Source organism: Heloderma suspectum, chromosome 2, assembly GCF_057233095.1.
Source record: "Heloderma suspectum isolate Gila_16-S chromosome 2, 16-S_ref, whole genome shotgun sequence".
In the NCBI taxonomy this organism is placed as follows: Eukaryota; Metazoa; Chordata; class Lepidosauria; order Squamata; family Helodermatidae; genus Heloderma; species Heloderma suspectum.
In genome coordinates, this window is record NC_139459.1 from 176,496,391 (window position 1) to 176,519,366 (window position 22,976).

At 43.9% G+C, this 22,976-nt stretch overlaps 2 protein-coding genes across 2 annotated transcripts; one reads left to right on the top strand and one right to left on the bottom strand.

Moving 5' to 3' along the window:
* The first annotated feature begins 2,019 nt into the window (after window positions 1–2,019).
* Window positions 2,020–6,673, top strand: LOC146353403 (lysozyme C, milk isozyme-like). Its single transcript, XM_084832249.1, has 4 exons — window positions 2,020–2,173; window positions 3,212–3,373; window positions 5,723–5,801; window positions 6,464–6,673. Exons 1-4 carry the CDS (start codon window positions 2,038–2,040, stop codon window positions 6,528–6,530), a joined length of 444 nt encoding a protein of 147 aa, XP_084688375.1. The 5' UTR covers window positions 2,020–2,037; the 3' UTR covers window positions 6,531–6,673.
* Window positions 6,674–10,909: 4,236 nt separating this feature from the next.
* LOC146353404 (alpha-lactalbumin-like) lies at window positions 10,910–21,870 on the bottom strand. Its single transcript, XM_084829726.1, has 4 exons — window positions 21,735–21,870; window positions 20,696–20,851; window positions 19,528–19,606; window positions 10,910–10,979 (listed from the first exon to the last, which is right to left on the bottom strand). The coding sequence occupies exons 1-4, from the start codon at window positions 21,868–21,870 to the stop codon at window positions 10,910–10,912; spliced, it is 441 nt and encodes a 146-aa protein (XP_084685852.1).
* Between the last annotated feature and the right edge of the window lie 1,106 nt (window positions 21,871–22,976).

Below are 22,976 nucleotides of genomic sequence, written 5' to 3' on the forward strand. Positions count from 1 at the left end.
AGGAATCAAGATTTATGAGCAAGGAATCATGGAGTAATAAAAGTAATAGATTGATTGATATGTAAATACCAGGTAGAAATTGAAATGTTAGATATTAAATGAAGATTTATTTGATTTATGTAACCAGAAATAAAAATTGATAAAATTTCAAAACAAAAGAAGTGCTCTGGGATCCTTCCCTCCCCCTCCCCCTACAGGATTTGAAGATAAAAATGCCAGAAGACACTATTCGGAGGGATAAAGTCTGTGGGCCCGTATTGTATCTGAAACATGACATGAGTCATGAACAAAGCCTTGTTCTAGAGCGGCTTCAGTTCTGTTGGCTTCAGAGGAAAGACTGCTTTGTCTCAGGAATCAACACACCTGGAATGAAGTAGCTCAGTTCTTCTCAGACTTCAGAGTTTTTCCAAATCCAGTGCACATCCTCAGCATGGGCATATACACATACATATACTTTTCTGTAGCCCAGGCTCTGGTAGGTTCTCATATTTTCAGATATGGAGCTCTTTGGTTACCCAAGGTTGCATGTTCAGAATTCATTGCACTGGGATACCTCCTGTAAGAAGGGAGGACTGCAGGCCATGGGATTTGTCCAAATACTAATTTGGAACCATTTTCTTTACAAGGATGGTATTGGGAGATATATTCTGTGTATCAGAATATCAACGGTACTTTATTATAATATACTGTCCTTCTTGCTTTTTGCAAAGGAACAATAAAGGAACAAGAAACTGTTCCTTGAAATAACAAACAGGTAGCTACCCTATTCAAAGGAATGTAGTGGGTGGACTGGACAGCATGATGTTTTTGAATAAGAAAGAAAGGGAGGAGAGGGAGCACTCACTGTGCTTTAGAAAAAGAAAGAATGCCAGGTATTCTAAACATCAGCGCTTCTCCTTTGAATCTCACTTTATACATCCAGCAATGTTCTTTTTGTTATAAAGTATTATTATTGTTATTATTATTAAATTTATTAATCGCCCCTCTGGCTGGTCACCCAGCCACTCTGGGCGATGTACAACATACAATAAAACAGTTTAAAACAATACAATTCTACAGTAAAAACATTTTTTAAAATACCCTAACCCACCCCAAATGCCTGCCTGAACAACCACGTTTTTAATGCATGACGGAAGCTCATTAAAGAGGGGGCATGGCGGAGTTCCCTAGGGAGGGAGTTCCACAGAGTGGGGGCCACCACAGAAAAGGCCCTCTCCCTCGTCCCCACCAGTCTAGCTGTCCTGGCTGATGGGACAGAGAGAAGGCCATCCGAGGCTGATCTTGTGAAGCGGCCTGTCTGGTGCTGCTAGAGGCGCTCCTTAAGATAGGCTGGGCTGGAACCATATAGGGTTTTAAAGGTCAAAAACAACACCTTGAATGTGGCCCGGAAAACAACTGGTAACCAGTGCAACTCCTTCAGCACTGGAGTGATGTGATCTCGCCAGCGGCTGCCTTTAATCAGGTGAGCCGCTGCGTTCTGTACCAGCTGCAGCTTCCGAACCGTCTTCAAGGGTAACCCCACGTAGAGAGCATTACAGTAGTCTAAATGAGAGAAGACCAGGGCATGTACTACCGATGGGAGCAGATGGTCGGGAAGGAAGGGACGTAGCCGCCGTATCAGATGGAGTTGATACAGCGCTGTCTGGCTCACAGCTGACACCTGAGCCTCCATGGACAGCTGGGAGTCCAAAATGACCCCCAGGCTGTGGACCTGGTCTTTCAAGGGTAGCCGTACCCCATTCAACACCAGGTCAACATGCCCCAGCCTTCTCTTGTCTCCCACCAAAAGTACCTCGGTCTTGTCAGGGTTCAGCTTCAGCTTATTAAGTATCTCATGAAACCCTAAACTAAGAAGACGTGTAGATAAAGAGAAGGTTGACCTTACCTCTTTATCAGTAGTTTGTGAGAACTAGGACACATAAACCACCTGTTGGACAGATAGCAGCTGGAAAAACCAATAAACCCACCTTTTCACCTCAGAACTCTGGGCTATAAAAGCCACCAGGGACCTGCTCCATCCTCTAAGAAGTTGCCGTCATGAAAGTTCTGGCCCTCACCCTCCTCTGTGTGCTCTTTGCAGCAAACGAGGCAAAAGTGTATGAGAAATGTGAACTGGCTCGGCTTTTGAAACAGCATGGGCTGGATGGATATTATGGATACTCTCTGGGCAATTGTGAGTGTGCATTTCTTCTCTTTCCCTCTTTCTTCTTCTTTGAAGTTTGTGCTCTCCTCAGTTCTACAGCGCAGAGTCTCCTGCTGTTTTTAAATTCATATATACAGCAAGGGGTTTCCAAAATATCAAAGGCTGATGACAGCACTTCAGCTTAGGATCTAGATCTCATGATGGTTAGGGCAACTTTTAAAACAGGAAAGAAACATCAGCTTATTCAGGAGAAAGAGTATTGGGACCTAATATGGGGCACCTAATAGGAGGACCTAATATGGGGCATTGAGAACTTCTTTTTTCTTTCTTCCTTTTGGGTTTTATGTAAATGCCAAATTTTCACAGCACTCAGCCTAGGGAACTGGATTCTAGATGACTATGCCATCTGGTCAACCATGAAGTCATGTTCCCTATTTCTTTTTAAGTGTGGAAAAACCATCTCATCATATATAGCAATCTCTCTCTCTCTCTCTGTCTCTCTCTCTCTCTCATCTATCTATCTATCTATCTATCTATCTATCTATCTATCTATCTATCTATCTATCATCTATCTATACCCATCCCCAAACACATGTTTGTAGCAAGTTACAATACAGGCAGTAACTTGAAAACCAACCCAAAATGTAAAAGAACAACTCCCCTGAAGAAAACGGGGAGCAATGGCAATCTGAATTCAATTCAGAGCCAGGTATGTGTGTCCTTTCAATATCAAGTTCAGAAATTGGGGAACTAAAGCTCAGCCTGCAGTGAAAGGGCTCACCCCGAATTCTGTTTTTGTGTACATCTATGTGCACTGCAGCCAGTAATGTTTAACCAGGTTTTCTAAATATATATGAAAAGAACTGCTGAAAAGATAAGATGGAAGTCATGTTTGAAGTACATCATTTTGCTAAAAGAAATTCAGAAATAATATGCAAGGATCTGTTTCTCTTTCATAATCGTAAGGAGATGGTAATTCACTTGCTTGTTGAAAATGGTATCATTTTCCTCCACCTATGACATGCTACACTCGTCATTATAGCCCCTTTCCTGATCTCTTTGTTCCAGGGATCTGCATGGCTTATTATGAGAGCCGATACAACAGCAGGTTGGTGGGACCAAAAAACAGCAATGGGAGTCGCGACTATGGCATTTTTCAGATAAACAGCCGCTGGTGGTGCGCCAATGGACAGGGCACAACATCGAATGGCTGCAAATCCTCCTGCAACAGTAAGTCACTTGCCATTCTTGGGCAAATGGGCTCAGAAACTCTGTATAATATCTGAATGAAGGATTATGTTGGGTATTTAAATCTCACCCTAGCATAAGGTTCATAGGGCAGCTCGTAACAAAATACACAGTTCAACATACTACAAGATACCTAATATTTTAAAATTATTTTTATTACAAAAGTTCAACAAAAGAAAAACAAAGAAAAAATGTGGCTACATAGATTTGAATCTATATCCATTTCAGTGCATACATATGACAAGTATGTGTGTGTGTGTTTATATACACACATACTTCTAAGAACTATCCATTAACTTCACCCATAGCAGAGCAAATATCCAAAGAAGTATCCATTCACAGGTGGTGTCTAGATGTCACCCGTTCAGATATTGAAAGCTTGGTAAGGTCCTCAATCCACTGCATTATAGGAGGTGAGTGAATATCCTTCCAATGTTGTAATGTCAGTCTTTCAGCTGTCAGAAGGGTGTGGAGAATCCATTTGCACTAACCATGCATTACTCTTTGGGCTTTGTTTGGAATCTAAGAAGTTTAGTTCTCACAGATAGTCTGCCTTATCATTATCTAATTTAATTTTAATATACCTGGATGAAGACTCGGAGCTCCTCACATATTCAAAATCACTTTTTGCATTTTCACCAAAACCTTATAGTTATCACAGATCTTTTGAACAGATACATCTTGAGATGAAATTATGAGATGAAGGGTAGATTGAATAACTCAACATCAATCAGTTACAGAACTGAGGGCAGATGAAGTAAATTCAGAGTGGGAGCAATGGTTATTGAAAAGGGAGGTCATCTTAACACAATCACTGATTAGGAATGGGCAAAGAAGTGATGTTTGAGTCCATCAAGATTCTCCAACATTCTCTATTACGTAGATGTAGAAAGCATAATTTAGCTAGAGGTTGATCTGACATTCATGAAAGTTTTCCCCAATACAGAATAATAGATTTGTGGATGCATACTTTTAGAGGAGACCTACTTCAGTTCTAAGTAGTGCACTAGGGGTACTGCCAGAAGTGAATACAGAAACCTATTTTGAGTTGTATCGAGTTTGTTTCTATTTGGAACTACAGAAATAGCTGCCCCATATAGCAAAGGATTCACAATCTTGGTAACACTTTTTAAAAATAATATTGGTTCTAATCAACAATGACGGACAGCTTGGCCAATCAGCTGGCAGATGCCTCTTGGGAAACCCACAATTGGGACATGTGTGCAATAGCACCCTCCTCTCATGTTCCCCAGCAACTGGTGTACATAGCCATACTGCCTCTGATACTGGAGGTAGCATATAACCATCTTGAATAGTAGCCATTGACAGCCTTATCCTCCATGAATTTGTCCAATCCCTTTTATATCTGCCAACTGAAATTCAGTTATCCTTCAAAATTTGCATTTTGTGGTGGAATTAATCAAAACATACATATTAAAATATGTACATTGCTGTGAAGTGCACACAAAAATGTCTATTAGTGAAATATTAAAAACACACACATTATATTAGAGAAATTGTTTGCAAAAATGAGTATATTAGTTGAAACATACTCCAAAATGCATGTCTTTGCAGAAATGCACAGAGTAAAACATTTTCACATGTACTTTAACAACAAAAAGAAAACAAAACTCTCAAACGGATGTGGAAATGGGATGAATCAAAAAGACTGGAAAAATGAGAAATGGAGAGAAACAAAAACTGACAGATTTGTCCATCTCTAATCAAAACTGCATGTATGCTATATTAATATATCACTGAGGGCAAATGACGTAAATTCAGAGTGGGAGCAATGGTTATTGAAAAGGGAGGTCATCTCAACACAATCACTGATTAGGAATGGGAAAAGAAGTGATGTTTGAGTCCAACAAGATTCTCCAAATATGAACTTGCTCACCTGTCCTCAGTTTGTGCTCACCAAAAAGGTACTCATTTTGTGAACATGAGCGCAAGTTTGGAAATTTTCAAACAGTTTCAGAGAAAATGCACTCCTGTTCATGTTTGTGTTCTGGATTGCAGAGAGGAATTTTTGAGTGAGTGCAAACTGAAATAAAATTCTCATACATCCCTACTACTGACAAATATCTGGAACTGGGCTTTTCCACACTGCCCACACTGTTCACCCAAAGCAATGAGCGCTGCTGAGGCAGCAGTGATATTCTGTGGGCTGTACGTGATCCATGGCACAAGCCACAAGACCACAATGAATATTTGATGTGAAGTAGAAATCAACCCCATCAAAGACTGAGTGAGTCACAGTTGCTTAATGGACTACCCTCACAGGGAATCCCTTCCCATTCACCTATTTTGTCTTCTGATCTATCTTGGCAGAATACACTGATGATGACATCCGTGATGATATTGCATGTGCTAAAAGAATTGTCCGTGACCCCAACAAGATGAATGCCTGGTAAGTCCATCCCTTCTCAACATCTTCCTACTTCGAAAAGGTATTTAGTTCATGGATGGGAGGATCCATTCAGAGTGCCTTCCATAGCCCAAGCTACTTTTCTGGGGACCAGTGGAGTTTTTTTTTCTAATCTCTGTTTATTTACATATTGTGGCAGGCAATATGTAAATAAAGCAGGGCAGGGGAGAGGCAGGCAAGCATCCAGTCAGAGAGTACAAGTCATCATAGCATCTGTTCCACAAATGCAACAGCATGCCCTTTGAGCCCCCTACATGTAGAAACCTTGAGTAAGTGGTGTGTAGTTGGTTGGGTGGGGTGCTCCTCTATTGGTTGCCAGTATTGGCAATAAATCAGGAGATGGACAGAAGGTATATTTCCTAAGGTGGGGCCAGCATGGGACCTGGCTGGGTACGGGTGGCACCAGACAGAATCTGTAGGAGATGCGTGGAAAGATGTGTTGACTAGCTTTTCAGGCCATAATATTGGTCACTTGATCACACTAAAGTTTTACTGGTTTAACCAACAGGGTAGTGGTTGGTTGGCAAGCAGACAGGGAGGGAGTCCATTATCCACACTTCTCAAAGGTGGTCCATTTTACCAGGATGACCAAAGAAGTACTCATGTGACCAGAGCATTTATTTCCCTTTTTTGCTTCTGTCTAGGGTGGCTTGGAGAAAGTACTGCAAAGGAACCAACCTTTCCAAGTGGACTTCTGGATGCAGGCTTTGAGGGTTTTCTGAATTCAAACAGCAACAACAACAGCAACAACAACACTTTTTTCACTTTATTTTTCTGCTGTGCTTATTTCTTTGCTAAGGCTTAGCTGCCACTAAGGCAATAAAACTATGTCTGCCTATGGATCATTTCAATGCATGTGACTGAATGCTCCTTCTTTCAAAGGAAACCCTTCACATAAAAAGTAACATGCCAGGATGAAGGGTCCAAAAGTACTCCTGTTCCTGGAATCTGCTTTTCTATGAGGAGGGAATTTCCAGGGCAGGACTGAACCCTATTGGCCCTCTGTATTAGCTAATGAACGGCTTAGGTCACACAACCTCCATTTGGGCAGCTCTGGTGATGGTGCCCAAGAGCAGATTAGAACAAGACTACACTCCAGCCTCTTCTGCAGAATTCAATGACATATCCTCCACCATTTCACAGATGGAGACAGGGACACCCCCGGGGACTTGTACAATGTCTCTTCTCACAAGAAGAATCCCTCCCTGAGCCACCATGTCCTTTCCCCCTTCCCATTGCGGAAGGGACATCTTGGCCTGCTTTATGATAATTCATTCTACAGTTGCCTGTCCTGCATTGGCTTCCGAAACAGGCATCTGAGTCAAATGGGCAAAGCAATTTCCTTCCTAGCCTACAAACTTAAGGATGTTCATCTCACAGTGCATCTCTGGCCGTACTTATTTCAGAGTAGCTACCACTCAGAAAAGAGGGACAGGTGCCAGAAAGGAGGGACTGTCTCTAAGAAAAAGGGGTAATTGAAGCTTGTGCCATGGTGGCTCAGGCACTACGGTAGCAGAAGACCAACAATATACAGGCATTTTGAGGCCAAAGAGTTGCCCCTTCCAGAACAGGCAACTCTGCAACTGATCCTGCATCTGGTGAAGTTTGATGTAGACCACAAAAGCTTCAACTGCACTCAGTCAGTGATGTGGTGAGATGCTGAACGATAAACAGCTTTCCTGTTTCTCAGTTTTGCTGTCTTTAACCACTCTAAAGTCATGAGCTTTAAGAGACAAACATGGTCGACCTTTAGACTCCACCAGTGGGTCTCCCCCTTCCCTGGGTCATCCAGTGAATTTCCCAGGCACATATTAACATTACAGAATAAAACAGAGAGCCCTGGCCCTCAGTGCAACAGCTGAGAAGGAGCAGACAATCTTGCGTTGACTGCAGCAGACTCTGAGTGCAAGGCTAACCAAGAAGCAAGGCAATGAAGCCAGCAAATGCTCAAGTACACAGGTTTCAGTCCAGTGTGGCTCAGGCTAGGCCAGAATGGTCAATATAGCAGGTGATGGTCAATGCACAGACAAGCAGTCAGATAAGTGTGGTCAGGCTAAGGCAAGGGTTGGCAAGATAGCTGGCAGAGGTCAATACACAGCTAGTCAGTCAGCTACCTTACACAGTCCAGAAGCAGAGTCAAGAAGGAGTCCAAGGGTCAGCAGCATGGAGCACCAATCACAGGGCAAGGTCTGGGAGGAGACAAATCTGAGGAGAGCCTTCATAACCAATCACTTGTTGTGCTTCATGACTTCCTTGGCTTCCAGGAGGGGAGGGGGGAGGGAAAAGCTCTCACTGCAGCCCAGCTGAAATCAGTTGGTCTACTTTGGCAAGAGTTCCATTCTGGTTTTGACAATCCCAGAGACTAGAAAAACCTATGATAACACATGCAGGCAGTTTTAAGGGATGTGTGCCAGCCCCTCCTCATGAAGTGGAGCTTGTTACAAGCAGCTAAATCTCAAAAAGAAAATGGATCTCTTGAAAATGGTTATCTTGATGGCTGTGAGATCTGAGGTCTCAATTCTGGTTGGCCCTTTACAGTCGGAACTGCTTGTGTTGTGATACTGTCCCATCCTATCCCATCCCATCCCATCCTATCCCATCCCACCTTGCATCTGCTAGCTTTTGAACACGGTAGCCTAATGCGCCTTATATTAAAAAGATATTTCAGAACCCTACAGCTCTTCTGAACCAAGGAAATATACAGCAACTGGATCTAACCAGGTTCCTAGCAACAGATGTAACTCCATAGTGCATGACAGAACAGACTTAACTGTGCCAGAGTCAAACCAGAAAAAGTTAGTTATAAATTAGATCATGTTGGAATGAATGGGATGAGTTAATCATAGCTAACAAGTTGGCTTCATAGCTAACACAGGCTTCAACACAACGTAGGCACAACTGAGGTTCTCTGGGTCAGAGAAAGTTTATGGAACTGGGCAATTGTGGGCATTTTCATAGGCTGTATTGGGCAAGGGTGGCATAGCCAAAGGAGAAGACCCATTCTTTATGTTTGATTGAAGATCTTCTGCTGCTCTGGATTTCATTTCTCTGCTTGACCATTCAATATAATGCTTTAGAAGCAAGTATCTGTCTTTCATTCACTGTGACCAGGTGCAGACTGGGAAGGCAATTCAGACAAAGATGTAATTTCCTTCCTGTCCAACATCCACTCTCTGACAGTCCAGAACTTTCCAATACAGCCATTTTGTCCACCAATTTGCTCCCCACCAATGAATCTGCCCCTTCCTGTTCTCTTGTTACAAACCCAACTGTGGAACAAAGTAGAAACATGTCCTCAGATCTTAATCAGAATTGACATATCTGTCCCATTAGACCATGTAATTCATAAAGGATATTTCCAGAAACCATCACCCACAAATCCAGGCTGGGTAGTTAAAGCTAGTGATGGGTGAACGTGTCCCAAATGAATTCAGAGTCACTAGTTATGCAGAAAGTTAAAAAAAAAATGATGTGTGTTCAGATGAGAATTCTCCATTAATCTTGTTCCATGTATACATGTTTTTGCGTATGCAATAGTGTGGCATGACATTTGCTCTGCTATGGCTGGGTCAAACTCAGGGTTGGGGCAAATTAGGGTGCAAATTCAAAATGGTTTGGGGGAAATGATTCAAGATGCCAAAATCATCAATCAACCCCAAATGGACTCTTGGGCTAGAGTGCACAATCCTATTGTACACTCTAGCTACAGCACAATCCTATGCATATTTATTAAGAAGTAAGTCCACTGACCTCAATAGAATGCCCTCCCAGGTAAGTGTGTATACGATGGCTGCCTGAGGGTGTAATCCTAAGCATGTTTAGACAGAATGAACTCCTACAATTCCTAGCATCCCCAGTCAGCATGGCTGGTTGGAGGAATGCTGGGAGTTGTTGGACTTCTTTTCTGTGTAAACATGCACAGGATTGTGCCCTTCTCTCAGGCTTAATGGACTAGCCCTGATGAGCCATTTTTTTTTAATCTGAGTGCAAGGAGTTCTTAAACTTCAACAAAATTGGAATTAGGTAAAATGGACGAAGAAAGAAATGATCAATGTGGTGTGGCAGAAAACAAGGTTTATTTGCAAGACTGAAACTTTCGACTCCATAAAGTTAAGATGAAGAGAGAGGAGAGAGAAAAAGAACAACTTCAATAGGGATGAGAAGGGAAAAACCCCACACACATGGGTTTGCATGAAGCTTTTGCATAAAATGAGAAACTCATTGTAATCCAAACGATCAAAAATGTGTGTGTGTGTGTGTGTGTGTGTGTGTGTGGTGGTGGTGGTGGTGGTGTCAAGAGCGATTCAGGACCCTGGCCAGCAGCTGAAGGGAACAGGCCACCGCATATGACTGTATCTGTCCCTTTTATGCCTTCCAGGATGGTCATTCTCTGGACGACAGATCTTTCTGTCAGATGTTTATTTTTTCCTTTATACTGCAATGCTATGTTCTTTCCATATGTTAAACAATAAAGCCAACCTCTTGGTTAGGTAAACTAATGTGCTTTGATTCTATTGGGCTATATTTCACTCCTCATGGTCACTGAACCCAGTGATTGTGTGTGTGTTTTGAAAATGAATTGCAAATTTTAAATGTTGTAAGGTGCTCTGAGAGGTATGTTTGCACCTGAAAAGTGGGGTTTAAATGTTTAAAGAACGAAATAAATCATACAGGTGCAATAGCTTTGTATTCTGTTTGTTCTTCTTCTACTTTGTATAAATTCATTGCAAGTAATACAACAGAAATATTATACATTTCCATGTCTACATTTCAGTGGCTTATTAGATATACTTTGGAGTGGATTTCATCATCTTAGCCAGAATGGATTCAGCTGATATATGTTCCCAGGTCTCAGAAAACCTGTGGTTTTCAGAAAAAACTCTCTTTAAAATAGGGGAATTTTTAATGTATTTTGAAGATTTGTACGAGGTCTTTCGATGAAATGATCCTTAGGTTATAGGCCCACCCTCTTCTTAAGGCAGCTGGTGCAGGATGAGATGGATAAGAGTTCTACAAGCTGCTCTGTTCTGATTGGGTAGACTAGCCAAAGCATAGACAGCAACAAAAAGGTTTACACTGATTCCTGTATTTCATCCCTTAGTGCATTCCCAAAATACTATTTCAGGCATAGGGTGTCTGCAGTATTCATTAAAGCGGATCCTAAAGGGGTCAGGAAAAAAACCCAGAATAGGTTATTTGCACACTGTGAATATTTCATTGTTCTTAAAAGATCGTTCTGGAAGACTGAATTTACATCCAACTGGCAACAAACTGCATTTCCAAATACAGCATTCTCCTTTTCACATCAAACACATTGGTGCAAACTTATTCCATCCAGGCTCAGTGGTAGGGAATGAGAGCATTTGCCATTCTTATCAATGATAACCAATGAATGGCTTTGCAGAATTATTAGTGCCTTGGCTTTTCCATTCTTAGAGAACATGAGGAAGTGTCAGAAAGAGATTAATAAAGGAGGGGCATCATATAAAGGGAGAGTTTATGTGTCTGTTCTAATAGGCCAGCTGGGCTTTCTCTTCTCCTCACTATAGGTTGCCAGGACTGGCTTAATTCTTGACCTAAACCAAGACCACAGAGAACAGAAAGAAACCCCAAGCTGTCTGGTGAATGAATGAGGATAATTTAAACTTCAGGAAAGACAGACCACCGAGCAGGGAGGAAGGGCCCAGTTGAACAGAGAATGTGGCCAAGGGTGCACTCTTGATGACAGTAAGACTCCCAGCTCAATGAAGGGAAAAATGAGATTTCCCATATTTTGTGTCTTTTTGTGGGGAAATTGTTTGCTTGCATGTTTTTAGATTTGCTGAATCCAATCTGTACCGAAGTGATACATTTAAAACTAAGGGTACAGCAACCCATGGAACGTATCACAAGGCTAAAAGTTATGATGCCGGAAGATGAGCCCCTCAGGTCGGAAGGTGTCCAATATACTACTGGGGAAGAGCAGAGGGAATTTCCAAGTAGTGCCAGAAAGAGTGAAGCGGCTGGGCCAAAGCCAAAAGGACACTTAGCTGTGGATGTGTCTGGTGGTGAAAAGAAAGTCCGATGCTATAAAGAACCATATTGTTTAGGAACCTGGAATGTAAGATCAATGAATCAAGGTAAGCTGGAGGTGGTCAAACATGAGATGGCAAGATTGAACATCGACATCTTGGGAATCAGTGAACTAAAATGGACAGGCATGGGAGAATTTAATTCAGGTGACCATTATATCTACTACTGTGGGCAAGAATCCCGTAGAAGAAATGGAGTAGCACTCATAATCAACAAAAGGGTGGGAAAAGCAGTACTGGGGTGCAATCTCAAAAATGATAGAATGATCTCAGTACGAATCCAAGATAAACCATTCAACATCACAGTAATTCAAGTCAATGCCCCAACCACTGAGGCCGAAGAAGCTGGGGTTGATCGGTTCTATGAAGACCTACAAAACTAACAAAGTTTTGCCAAGAGAACACGCTGATCATAGCAAACACTCTTTTCCAACAGCACAAGAGGTGACTCTACACATGGACATCACCAGATGGTCAATATGGAAATCAGACTGATTATGTACTTTGCAGCCAAAGATGGAGAAGCTCTATACAGTCTATATCCAACTGAATGCAGAGTTCCAGAGAATAGCAAGGAGAGGCAAGAAGGCCTTCTTAAATGAACAATGCAAAGAAATCAAGGAAAACAATAGAATGGGAAAGACTAGAGATCTTTTCAGGAAAATCAGAGATATCAAGGGAACGTTTTGTGCAAAGATGGGCATGATAAAGGACAAAGAAGGCAGGGACCTAACAGAAGCAGATGAGATTAAGAAGAGGTGGAAAGAATACACAGAAGAACTATACAGGAAAGATCTTAATGTCCCTGATAGCCATGATAGTGCGGTCACTGAACTTGAGCTGGACATCCTCGAGAGTGAAGTCAAGTGGGCCTTAGGAAGCATTAGTAACAACAAAGCTAGTGGAGATGACAGTATTCCAGCTGAGCTATTTAAGATCCTAAAAGATGATGCTGTTAAAGTGCAGCACTCAATATGCCAACACATTTGGAACACTCAACAGTGGCCACAAGACTGGAAAAGGTCAGTTTACATTCCAATTCCAAAGAAGGGCAACGCCAAAGAGTGTTCAGACTACCGCACAATTGCGCTCCTTTCACATGCCAGCAAGGTTATGTTCAAAATCCTACAAGCTAGTAGGGATGTCAGAGAATTTCTCCACGAATCTCAGGGAGGCCAAATGCCAGTGCATTCAGCCCCCCGAAATTGGTGGAGAAACGGTCTGCCCCCCCCGCCCCCCCAGAACGGGATTTACCTTGTTCGAATGTCCCTGGTGGCAGCGGCTGCGGCGGCGGTTCGGCGGCAGTTCTGCGGAGGTGGCTGCGGCGGCCGGTCTTCCGACCGGCTGCCACCGCTGCCATTTCCAAGTAAAACAAAAACAAAAACAAACAGATGTGATAGGCGACGTAAAGATTTACGTAGCCTATCACGGCTAGATTTTAAAAAAACACCGTGATAGGCTACATAAATGTTTACGTTGCCTATCATGGCTGACTTTGAAAAAAAAAAGCGCATATGCAAATGCGCAAATTTACGTTCCTTATTATGGCACGTGTAGTGTACATAAACATTTACGTAGACTACGGCGAAAATAAGGGGAACGCAAATAGCGTTCCCCTTATTTTTGCCGTAGTCTACGTAAATGTTTACGTACACTACACGTGCCAAAATAAGGAACGCAAATGGCGGCGCCCATGGGCGCCGCCATTTGCATACATGCTTTTTTTTTTTTTAAAGTCAGCCATGATAGGCTACGTAAACATTTACATAGCCTATTACGGCTGACAGCAGGGACGCAAACGGCGGTGGCTATGGCCGCCGCCATTTGTGTCCCAGCAGGATAGGAGGTTTCATGGCCGGAGGGACGGGGCGCCTCCCCCCCACCGCGAAGCAAGCTTTGGGATCAGGTAAGGGACTTTCGTCCATCCCTACAAGCTAGGCTTCAGCAGTATGTGAACTGAGAACTACCAGAAGTACAAGCGCGGTTTCGAAGAGGCAGAGAAAGTAGAGATCAAATCGCCAACATCCGCTGGATCATGGAGAAAGCAAGAGAATTCCAGAAAAACATCTATTTCTGTTTCATTGACTACGCTAAAGCCTTTAATTGTGTGGATCACAACAAACTGTGGCAAATTCTTAAAGAGATGGGCATACCAGACCACCTTACCTGTCTCCTGAGAAACCTGTACGAGGGTCAAGAAGTAACAGTAAGAACCGGACATGGAACAACCGATTGGTTCAAAATTGGGAAAGGAGTATGACAAGGCTGCATATTGTCGCCCTGCTTATTCAATTTATATGCAGAGTACATCATGAGAAACACCGAATTGGATGAATCACAGGTCGGAATTAAAATTGCCGGGAGAATTATCAACAACCTCAGATACGCAGAAAATACCACCCTAATGGCAGAAAGCAAAGAGGATCTAAAGAGCCTCTTGTGGAGGGTGAAAGTGGAGAGTGCAAAAGCTGGTTTGAAACTCAACATTAAAAAAACTAAGATCATGGCATCTGGCCCCATCACTTCCTGGCATATGGAAGGGGAAGAAATGGAAGCAGTGACAGATTTTACTTTCTTGGGCTCCAAGATCACCGCAGATGGTGACTGTAGCCATGAAATTAAAAGACGCTTGCTCCTTGGGAGGAAGGCTATGGCAAACCTAGATGGCATAGTAAGAAGCAGAGACATCACCTTGCTAACAAAGATTTGTATAATCAAAGCTATGGTTTTCCCAGTAGTAATGTATGACTGTGAGAGCTGGACTATAAGGAAGGCTGAGCGCCGAAGAATCGATGCTTTTGAACTGTGGTGCTGGAGAAGACTCTTACGAGTCCCCTGGACTGCAAGGAGGTCAAATCAATCCATCCTAAAGGAAATCAACCCTGACTGCTCATTGGAAGGACAGATACTGAAACTGAAGCTCAAATATTTTGGCCACCTAATGCGAAGAGAAAACTCCCTGGAAAAGACCCTGATGCTGGGAAAGATCGAAGGCAAAAGGAGAAGGGGACGGCAGAGGATGAGTTGGCTAGATAGCATCTCTGATGCAATGAATATGAACTTGAGCACACTCCGGGAGAGAGTGGAGGACAGGAGGGCCTGGCGTGCTATGGTCCATGGGGTCACGAAGAGTCGGACACGACTTAACAACTGAACAACAACAACAACAGCAGAGATGGATGACTCCAATTCTTTAACTGCAAATACTTGCCCTTGGAGCAACACTGTAATCCATTTTGATGAAATGTTCAAGAAAAGCTAATATTAGGCCTATTATTTCTCCTAATTTTTTTTTAGAAAATTACAAAATGGCAGCCAATGGAAGCTAATTTTTGTCAGCAACACAAAATCTGTACCAAATATGTTATGAAACCAAACGTGCTGTTGTAGAGCATTACATAGTTTGGTGTATAAACCTGCTTTATATAATACTGTGATGCTGAGAAATTAGAAATTTAAAAATCCAAAATGGCTGCAAAAATCATTACAGTTTCCATTTTCTCACTCCTCATAGCGTAGCAATGTGAGGCTCTTGGCAGCCTCACATTCAGGCCACATTTCCTTGAATACTCATCGGAAACGATGCTCAGATAGCCTCGTGTTAACAAAGTCGACGGCGTGAGCAGCCATGTCCGACTGCACAGAAATGTGGGTTCTGTGTAGGGATGTACGAAACCCTTACCTGGCTCCATTCCAGGGCATCCGTGGCTGGGTGGAGGTGCTCCATCCCTCCCCCCGGAATCCTTCCTGGCCAGCTCCGCTCCGTGGTAACTCCGCGGAGCTGCCAGCTGGGGCCGGCCGCAGCTAGACTTCTGGCTACGGCCAGGCTGCTGCAGCCACAAATGGCGGCTACTACACTGGCCGCCATTTGCATCCCTGCCAAGCCGTGATAGGCTCCGTAAGTATTTACGTAGCCTATCATGGAAAAAGGCAGGGATGCAAATGGCGGCCGCTACACCATTTGCTCCCCTGCTCTTTGCTGTGATAGGCTACGTAAGTATTTATGTAGCCTATCACGGCAAAAGGCAGCCATGCAAATGGTGGCTGCAGCAGCCTGGCAGCAGGTGGAAGACGAGCCGGAGCCGCTGCCGCCACATCTGCCACTGCATCTGCTGCCGCTGCTGCTGCATCCTCTGCCGCATCCGCCCTCAGGTAGGTTCCGTCCCGGGGGGATTCTGCGGGGTGGCGGGAGGGATTGCTTCATCCCGCCACGGACTCCGCAGGGCTGGATTCTAAAGAATTCTCCGCCATCCCTAGTTCTGTAATCTCCTCCCTCATACAAGTAAGCACCCCAAACCAAAGCCCCTCTGATTAATAGAAAAGTCAGAACAGAGTTGTGAGGAGTTTGACCATTGTCCCTTTAAATGGGGGCTACGAACCCCACATAGGTAAGCTACTTCTGCACTAGCTGAGAAGGTGACATTTGTTCAAACATTGTCCCAAACACCATGGAATCAAACCTTTCTCAGTGCTTGACACTGCAGCTGGATTTTGGCAAAAAACCATTGGCCAATGAGTATAGGCTGTTGATTGCTCTCGCTAATCTACGGGGAAGGTACTGTTTGAGGCAGCTCCCTTTTGGCCTCTTTTCAGCCTCAGAGCACTTCCATTAAGAGGTTTTTGCTTTGTTTTGTTTTGTGGGGTGCAGCCGCAGCATTCCAAGCACAGCTGGGAACCACAATTTAAAGCTGTTGATTGGAACTAAGAACTTTCCCCTCTGTAGCAGAGGGGATGGGGCCAGGGGAAGAAGCTTCTGGGCCAGATGGGGAATCCCCGTGGGCCTTATCAGGCCTGTGGGCAGGGGTTCCCCATCCCTGCTTTAAACATTTGTCCAACTCATTAAAAAAAACACACCTATCTAACCTAATGGCCATCACCATACCGTAGAACTTCTGTCCTGAATTTACCTTTTGCCAGTCAGTTTCACTGGGTGACCATGAGTTCTATGTTATGAGAAAGGGTGAAACACGTCCCTATGCCCCTTCTACACAGTTCATACTGTTATAATTATACCAATCTCTACCATGTGTCTGTTGGGAATATTGCAACCTTGTCTGCAAATTACAGGAAGGGGGCGGTGTTGCACTTAGTTCATGGGAATTTGGACAAAGCTAGTCTTAGGATCACTATAGTCCACAGTGGTTTCCTGCTCCTCCCCCCTCCCCAAATCTCTGCCTTCCTCCACTGCTGGGAGCACATCTCCCCCCCCCACACACTGTTGTAGAACACCAATAAATGGACTGAACAAACCCTTTAAAAACCCTACGCTGTGCCTGCATTTGTATGTGCAACAACACTTGTGAGTAAACTATTTTTTTTCTTCACTAAAGAAAGGTGTGGTCCCTTTGTGAGCATGGGGAACTGGTAAATGCTCATTCTGTTCTGCCTTTTGTTTTTCTTCACTAGCTCCACTTACTTTTTCTAAACTCAAAAGCCCTGGGTGCTTTAGCCTGTCCTCGCAGGGGTTGTTTTCCATCTTCTTGATCATTCTGGTTGTCTTTTTTCTTCTCTTTCCCATATTATGATACCTGTTTTTGAGATTGGATAGCCATATGGAATATTTTGATAGCTTTATATAAGGGCATTGTGATATTGGGCATTTAATTTACTGCCCGTTTCCTATCACTCCCTCTAATGGTGAACTCAGCTGGTGAGTGACAATAGGATTGTAGCCAAAATGGAGATACTGCAAAAGAAGAGGCAGGTATCAACATGCTCAAGGGACCCCAAAGCTTGCAAAGGTACAACCCCCCAAAAAAACAACCCCTAGAGGGAAAGGATTTAAAAACAAATGAACAAGAAAAATAGTCCAATGGGGCTGAGAAGGCCATTGTTCTGCCTTACCTCTTTCATTATTAGATGCTTTATGCTTCTGTTTTTATGCTGAATTTGTACCATTGCATCCATGAATCCATTTACAGAGATAATTTGCTGTGTTGCCCCCCCCCCCCTCCAACATACACTCACTCACACTGATGTCTTTTAGCAGAAGTTAAATTCACCATCTTGGAGACCAGCTAGTTCTTCTTCCTATCTCACAGGATTCCCTCTACCACTTTTTATAGTAAGAATGGCCTAAAGCAAAATCCAAAGGGCTCTTAAATTGTGTGGCGCAGTGTGTAATTATGTCCATGCAGCAGATGGAAGGAACAAACCACAGACACCAACGTAAATGGGTTATTAAACTGGCCACAACATTATTGATTTGAATAGGATTGGCAGAGGCACAGGGCGTGGATCCCCCATCGGGCAGCCTGCCTCCTGCCCGATATTCCTTTCTGGCCCACCTGCCAGGAGCGTTGGTGATGGGTGGAAGGGTCAGAGGCCCACCACGATGCAGACCGCTAACGTGAACCCTTTCCCTGAACCCTGGATGTGGCACGCTTGCAGCCCCCACGCTGGCCTGGTCTTGGTGCCACATCCACCCAGATCCCTCAAGAGGGTCCCACCACAGGGAAGTGGGGAGCCCAATCCTGATCTCCCTCCCAAATTGACCCGGCCCAATGCCTGTCACGCCCCACACGGTTGTGATATAAACAATACGATACCGCCAAGGCAGCACACAAATGGTTCAGCTTATTTAAACATGGGTTAAGCAGGGTCAGAGGGGCCGCGGTGGCTTAGTGGTTAAGATGCTGAACTGCAGACTGGAAGGTCGGCAGGTCAGCAGTTCGAGACCCGAGTGCTGCGTGACGGAGTGAGCTCCCGTCTTCAGTCCCAGCTCCTGCCAACCTAGCAGTTCGAAAGCAAGAAATTGCAAGTAGATAAATAGGCACTGCCTCGGCGGGAAAGGTAACAGCATTCCATGCACCTCGGTGTTCAGTCATGCCGTCCACGTGACCACAGAAGCGTCTTCGGACAGCGCTGGCTCTTCGGCTTAGAAACGGGGATGAGCACCGCACCCTAGAGTCGGACACGACTGGTTGGGGACACCTTTACCTTTACCTTTTTAAGCAGGGTCAGACCAGGTTAGTCCTTGGATGGAGGCTGCCTGGGAATCTGGCTTCCTGCACTGAGCAGGGGGTTGGACTCAGTGGTCATGTAGGCCCCTTCTGACCCTACGATCCTATGATTTAACTATGATTCTACTCTTGCAATGAGGAAGGCAAAAACCCTGTCCCCCCCTCTAGCCAATTAGAAGGCAAGTAAAATTCCTTCCCAGCCCCGTTACTGGTGACTGACTTCTGTCCATTTCAAGATCTATTATTACCAGGTGTGGGTGGGTGGGGAAGCCGGCAACAGCAAAGGCGCCAGCAAACACCCAAGCCCTCGCTCTTTTATGAGCCTCAGGCGGCCGAGAGAGGGAGCTGCGTACTGCTGTTCCCGCCAGTGGAGACAACCACCCTTTTGATTGGCCCGGCGCTCATGCTGAGGGGAGGCGCCGCCGCCCAGGCTCTCACCAGCTCCCTTCCTTTCCTGCCACAGGACCTGCGCATGCTCACAATGGCGGCTCCCCAGTAAGCGGGGAACTGGATTTGTATTTAATACACAAAGAGTGTTGCAGGCACCTCTCTTTTCACTACCATTTATTAATGGGCTTCTGGTAAATGTTTATCCTTGATTTGACTGAGTGATATTTTCAGCTACTTGTTATTTGTCTTTTCCTTCATAGAAGTAGGGACATGGATAGTACTTACCAAGACAACATCCCTTCCTTGCTGTCAGCAACTTTCTTCGCACATTTAACATCATCCGAGATATCATCGTCTAGGAAGTCTATGAGGGAAGTGAACGAAGGCATTAATGAGGGGCATGCCAAAGTTCTGACCAGGATAGAACAAGGATTCTGCCACCTAAAGTCCTCTGAGGGCTCACTGCTGCGGCTGCCTCATGTGAGATTAGCAGCCACACACAAGAGGACCTTTTCCTTCGCCACCCCTCAGTTGTGGAATGCGCTGCCAGTTGAAAAGTGCCTGCTGACCTCTTTGAAGGTTTTTAAGCAGGAATAAAAGACTCTTATTATTCCAGCAGGCCTTCCCTTTTTAGAACTCTGGTTCCTTTTGCTGACTCTTGCATACTGTTTTTATGCTGTGTCGTTTCTATTGTTAGTTTTTTTTTGTTTAAGTTGTTTTTAACTTTGTAGAGTATTTGTATATAGGCGGGTTATAAATTGAAGAAATAAAATAATAAATAAATGCATAAGTGAAAGATTCTGTTCGCGCACCATCAGCGGAGGCTGGTGGCTCCGATTTCAGCGGGGCTGTGAATCCATTCTGGGTTTCAGTCAGAAGCAGCCCCAACTCTAAAGGAGCTATCCAAGGTGCTGAACCCATTTTGGGGATAGAGTTCAGCAACTTGGATAGCTCCTGTAGAGTTGTGGCTGGCTCTAAGATCCAGAATGGATCCACAGCCCCACTGAAATCAGAGCCACCAGCCTCCACTGTGTACCATCCACCCCACTGCTCAACAGTATTATTTCCTGAGCTAGCCAAGGTTGTCTTGGCAGTGGTGATGGAGCCATCAGGCTTGTGTTTGTGGAGGGCATTCATCTGGAATCTGCCCTGTTGGGAGTGGCTCAGGATTACCAGGCCTGAAAGAGGTGGTGGTTAGAACTTCATTTTTAGAAGTTCTGTATTTTATCTGTATTTTATTTTTATCATGATAGAGAATTTTATCATGTATAGAGAATGGAGTGCCTTTCAGCAAGTGAAGAGTTCCTAACGTTCCCCACTGAGAAAATCCAATTAAACCAGGGCTTGCAGGGCAAAGGGTTGCACTGCCAGGCAGGCTTATGTTCTGGCACATCTCGCAAAGAAGCCACTTTTCTTAAGCAACAGAAGGCAAAAGCGTAAAGGCGTCACTCACTCTCACAGTCAATTTTACATAGGTTCTCTGTGGGATGCCTCCCATTGGTGCACCACTTCCGGCCACTCAGATGGAATAATCCATAGGATGGATGACCATCTACAAACTCGTAGTGCTGTGTGTCGTAACCACTGCTAAACAGGATCAAACAAATCCCTGGTAGGAAAGCACAGTTGATCATTAGAAATGTGCAGTGTCTTGTTTCCTAACAAATCAATGCAGAGACTTTGAAATTAGGAAATTGCATTGTTATATTATTCATACTTCCAGCCCAATCTAAATTGGAACATTTTCAAAATGTTGGCATTAATTATACTTACTTTTGACATCCACCGTTTTGAAACTCAATCTTTCATGTTGCAATTAAGGATGGACTGAAAGGGTGGCCCCCAATTCGCTCCCCCATTCACAAATGGTGCATGAGGGGTCTCCGTTTTGGTTGTGTTTGAGGGGTTGCAATTTGACACTGAGTTGTCAGGGGGAGTGGAAGGCTTAAAATGTGCAGTGTGGGAAGATTCTCATCCTTTGTTTCTTTTTTCCTATTTTGTTTATAGTTTATTTAATTACAACCCCCACCCACAATCATTTTGCCCTGCTCCTTCTTGTCATGGAATTTGCCTGAAGTTAAAGCCACCCCAAATTGAGATGAAATGCTGAAATGAATTGACATGAAATGAAAGAAGACAAGCCCTACTTCCAATTGTAGAAGAAGGAGCAGGGCTGCCTAGAAAGATCTGTAACAACAACATCTAAATGTTCTAACACAGTTCTAAAACATTTCACATTCCTCCAGACTGTTTTGGATCGATGGGCTTACTAGGGCCATTTTCTAAATGTGCCACATCTGAAAATGTTCATCAATATCAGCGAGAGAAAACGGCTCATAATTTTTTAGAATGTCCAGAACAATGAGAAATAATTAAACATACAGGACAACAAACTCCACCAGAAACAAAAGCAAAAGAAAACACAGCTGATGGCAATCAAGTTGGGATCTAAAAATTGAAAGAAAGTTGTGTGCCCAACAGGTGGAACTCACAGTGCCCTATGCCAATGCCATGATAATTTTCCAGTCCGCGTCTTATCAGTTCTTCATACATTTCACATTTTGAATACTTTCTGGCCTCATTTGTTTCAGTAAGCAGGCAGAGGAACGCAAGCTCCAGAGGCTTCATTACTGCAGGTCTCTGGAAAATTCTGTGTCCAAAGTCCCAGGGATTTTGTTGCTTGTTGCTCTAGGTCGGGGCTGCCCATTCCCACTGCAATTGGTGTTCTTACGTCATCAGAGAGGGTGTAGAAGTTGTTTTGTTGCTGTAGCAATAGGCTGGCACTTCAGTAAGACTCTGGGCAGCTCCACGTCTCCTGACTGCTGCAGAAAACACTAGTGTTACACTGTTGTTTTCTTCAGCACACATGCAAAATATGAAGAGATGTATGAACGTTGCTACATCTTTATCAGAAGGAAGCAAACAAAATTCTCACCCATCTACACAGGCCAAATTCAATCAATAAAGCTATCGGTAAAGCTATTCTCAGGATGGAGAATACAATTGCTGTATCTGCCTGTCATGCAGCTGTTAAAGATAAGGAAACTGTCAGAAATTTAAAAAAGAGGCAGCAACCCTAATTCAGCGCCCCAAACATGGTTTGAACATATAGGGATTATATTCACATGTGGCAGCCCTGTCCTCTTGTGTTACCATTTGGGAACATCATATTCTCAGAAATGGCAAACATTACACACCAAATTATATATGTTACATCAGCATTGATTTAGCAACAATATGGGAAGAACAAAATGCAAACGTGAGTTCTAAGGAATTAATCATGTTCATGTTGAAGGCAGCCTACAGGATAATAGCTAAAAGAGAACTTCTAAAATTGAAACCTTGGTACATGGAGCTGTGGCAAATTGCCATGGCAGAAAAATTGTTGCAGCAGCTGAAGATAGCTAAAGGCAAAGTCAAAATATATAATTTTATATACAATATGACATTGTTTTATTGTATATACAAACTAGGGACATACGCAGCAAAAGTTGTCAAAGTCTTTCCCCAGATTATGGAAAAAAGACTAAGGGAGCAATCCTATCAAGATCGACGGTCACCTCCAACCCCAGGGGGCGACCGCCTATCCAGTGCAGGGTGGGAGAAGTGGTGAGGAGCGGATCACCTCCTCGCTCCCCCAGCCCTCCTTTCATGGCTAGACAGCTGATTTTGGCTGTCTAGCCTCAGGACCTCAAAGCGTGGGAAGCAGTGGCTGGATGACACGTAGGATGTGT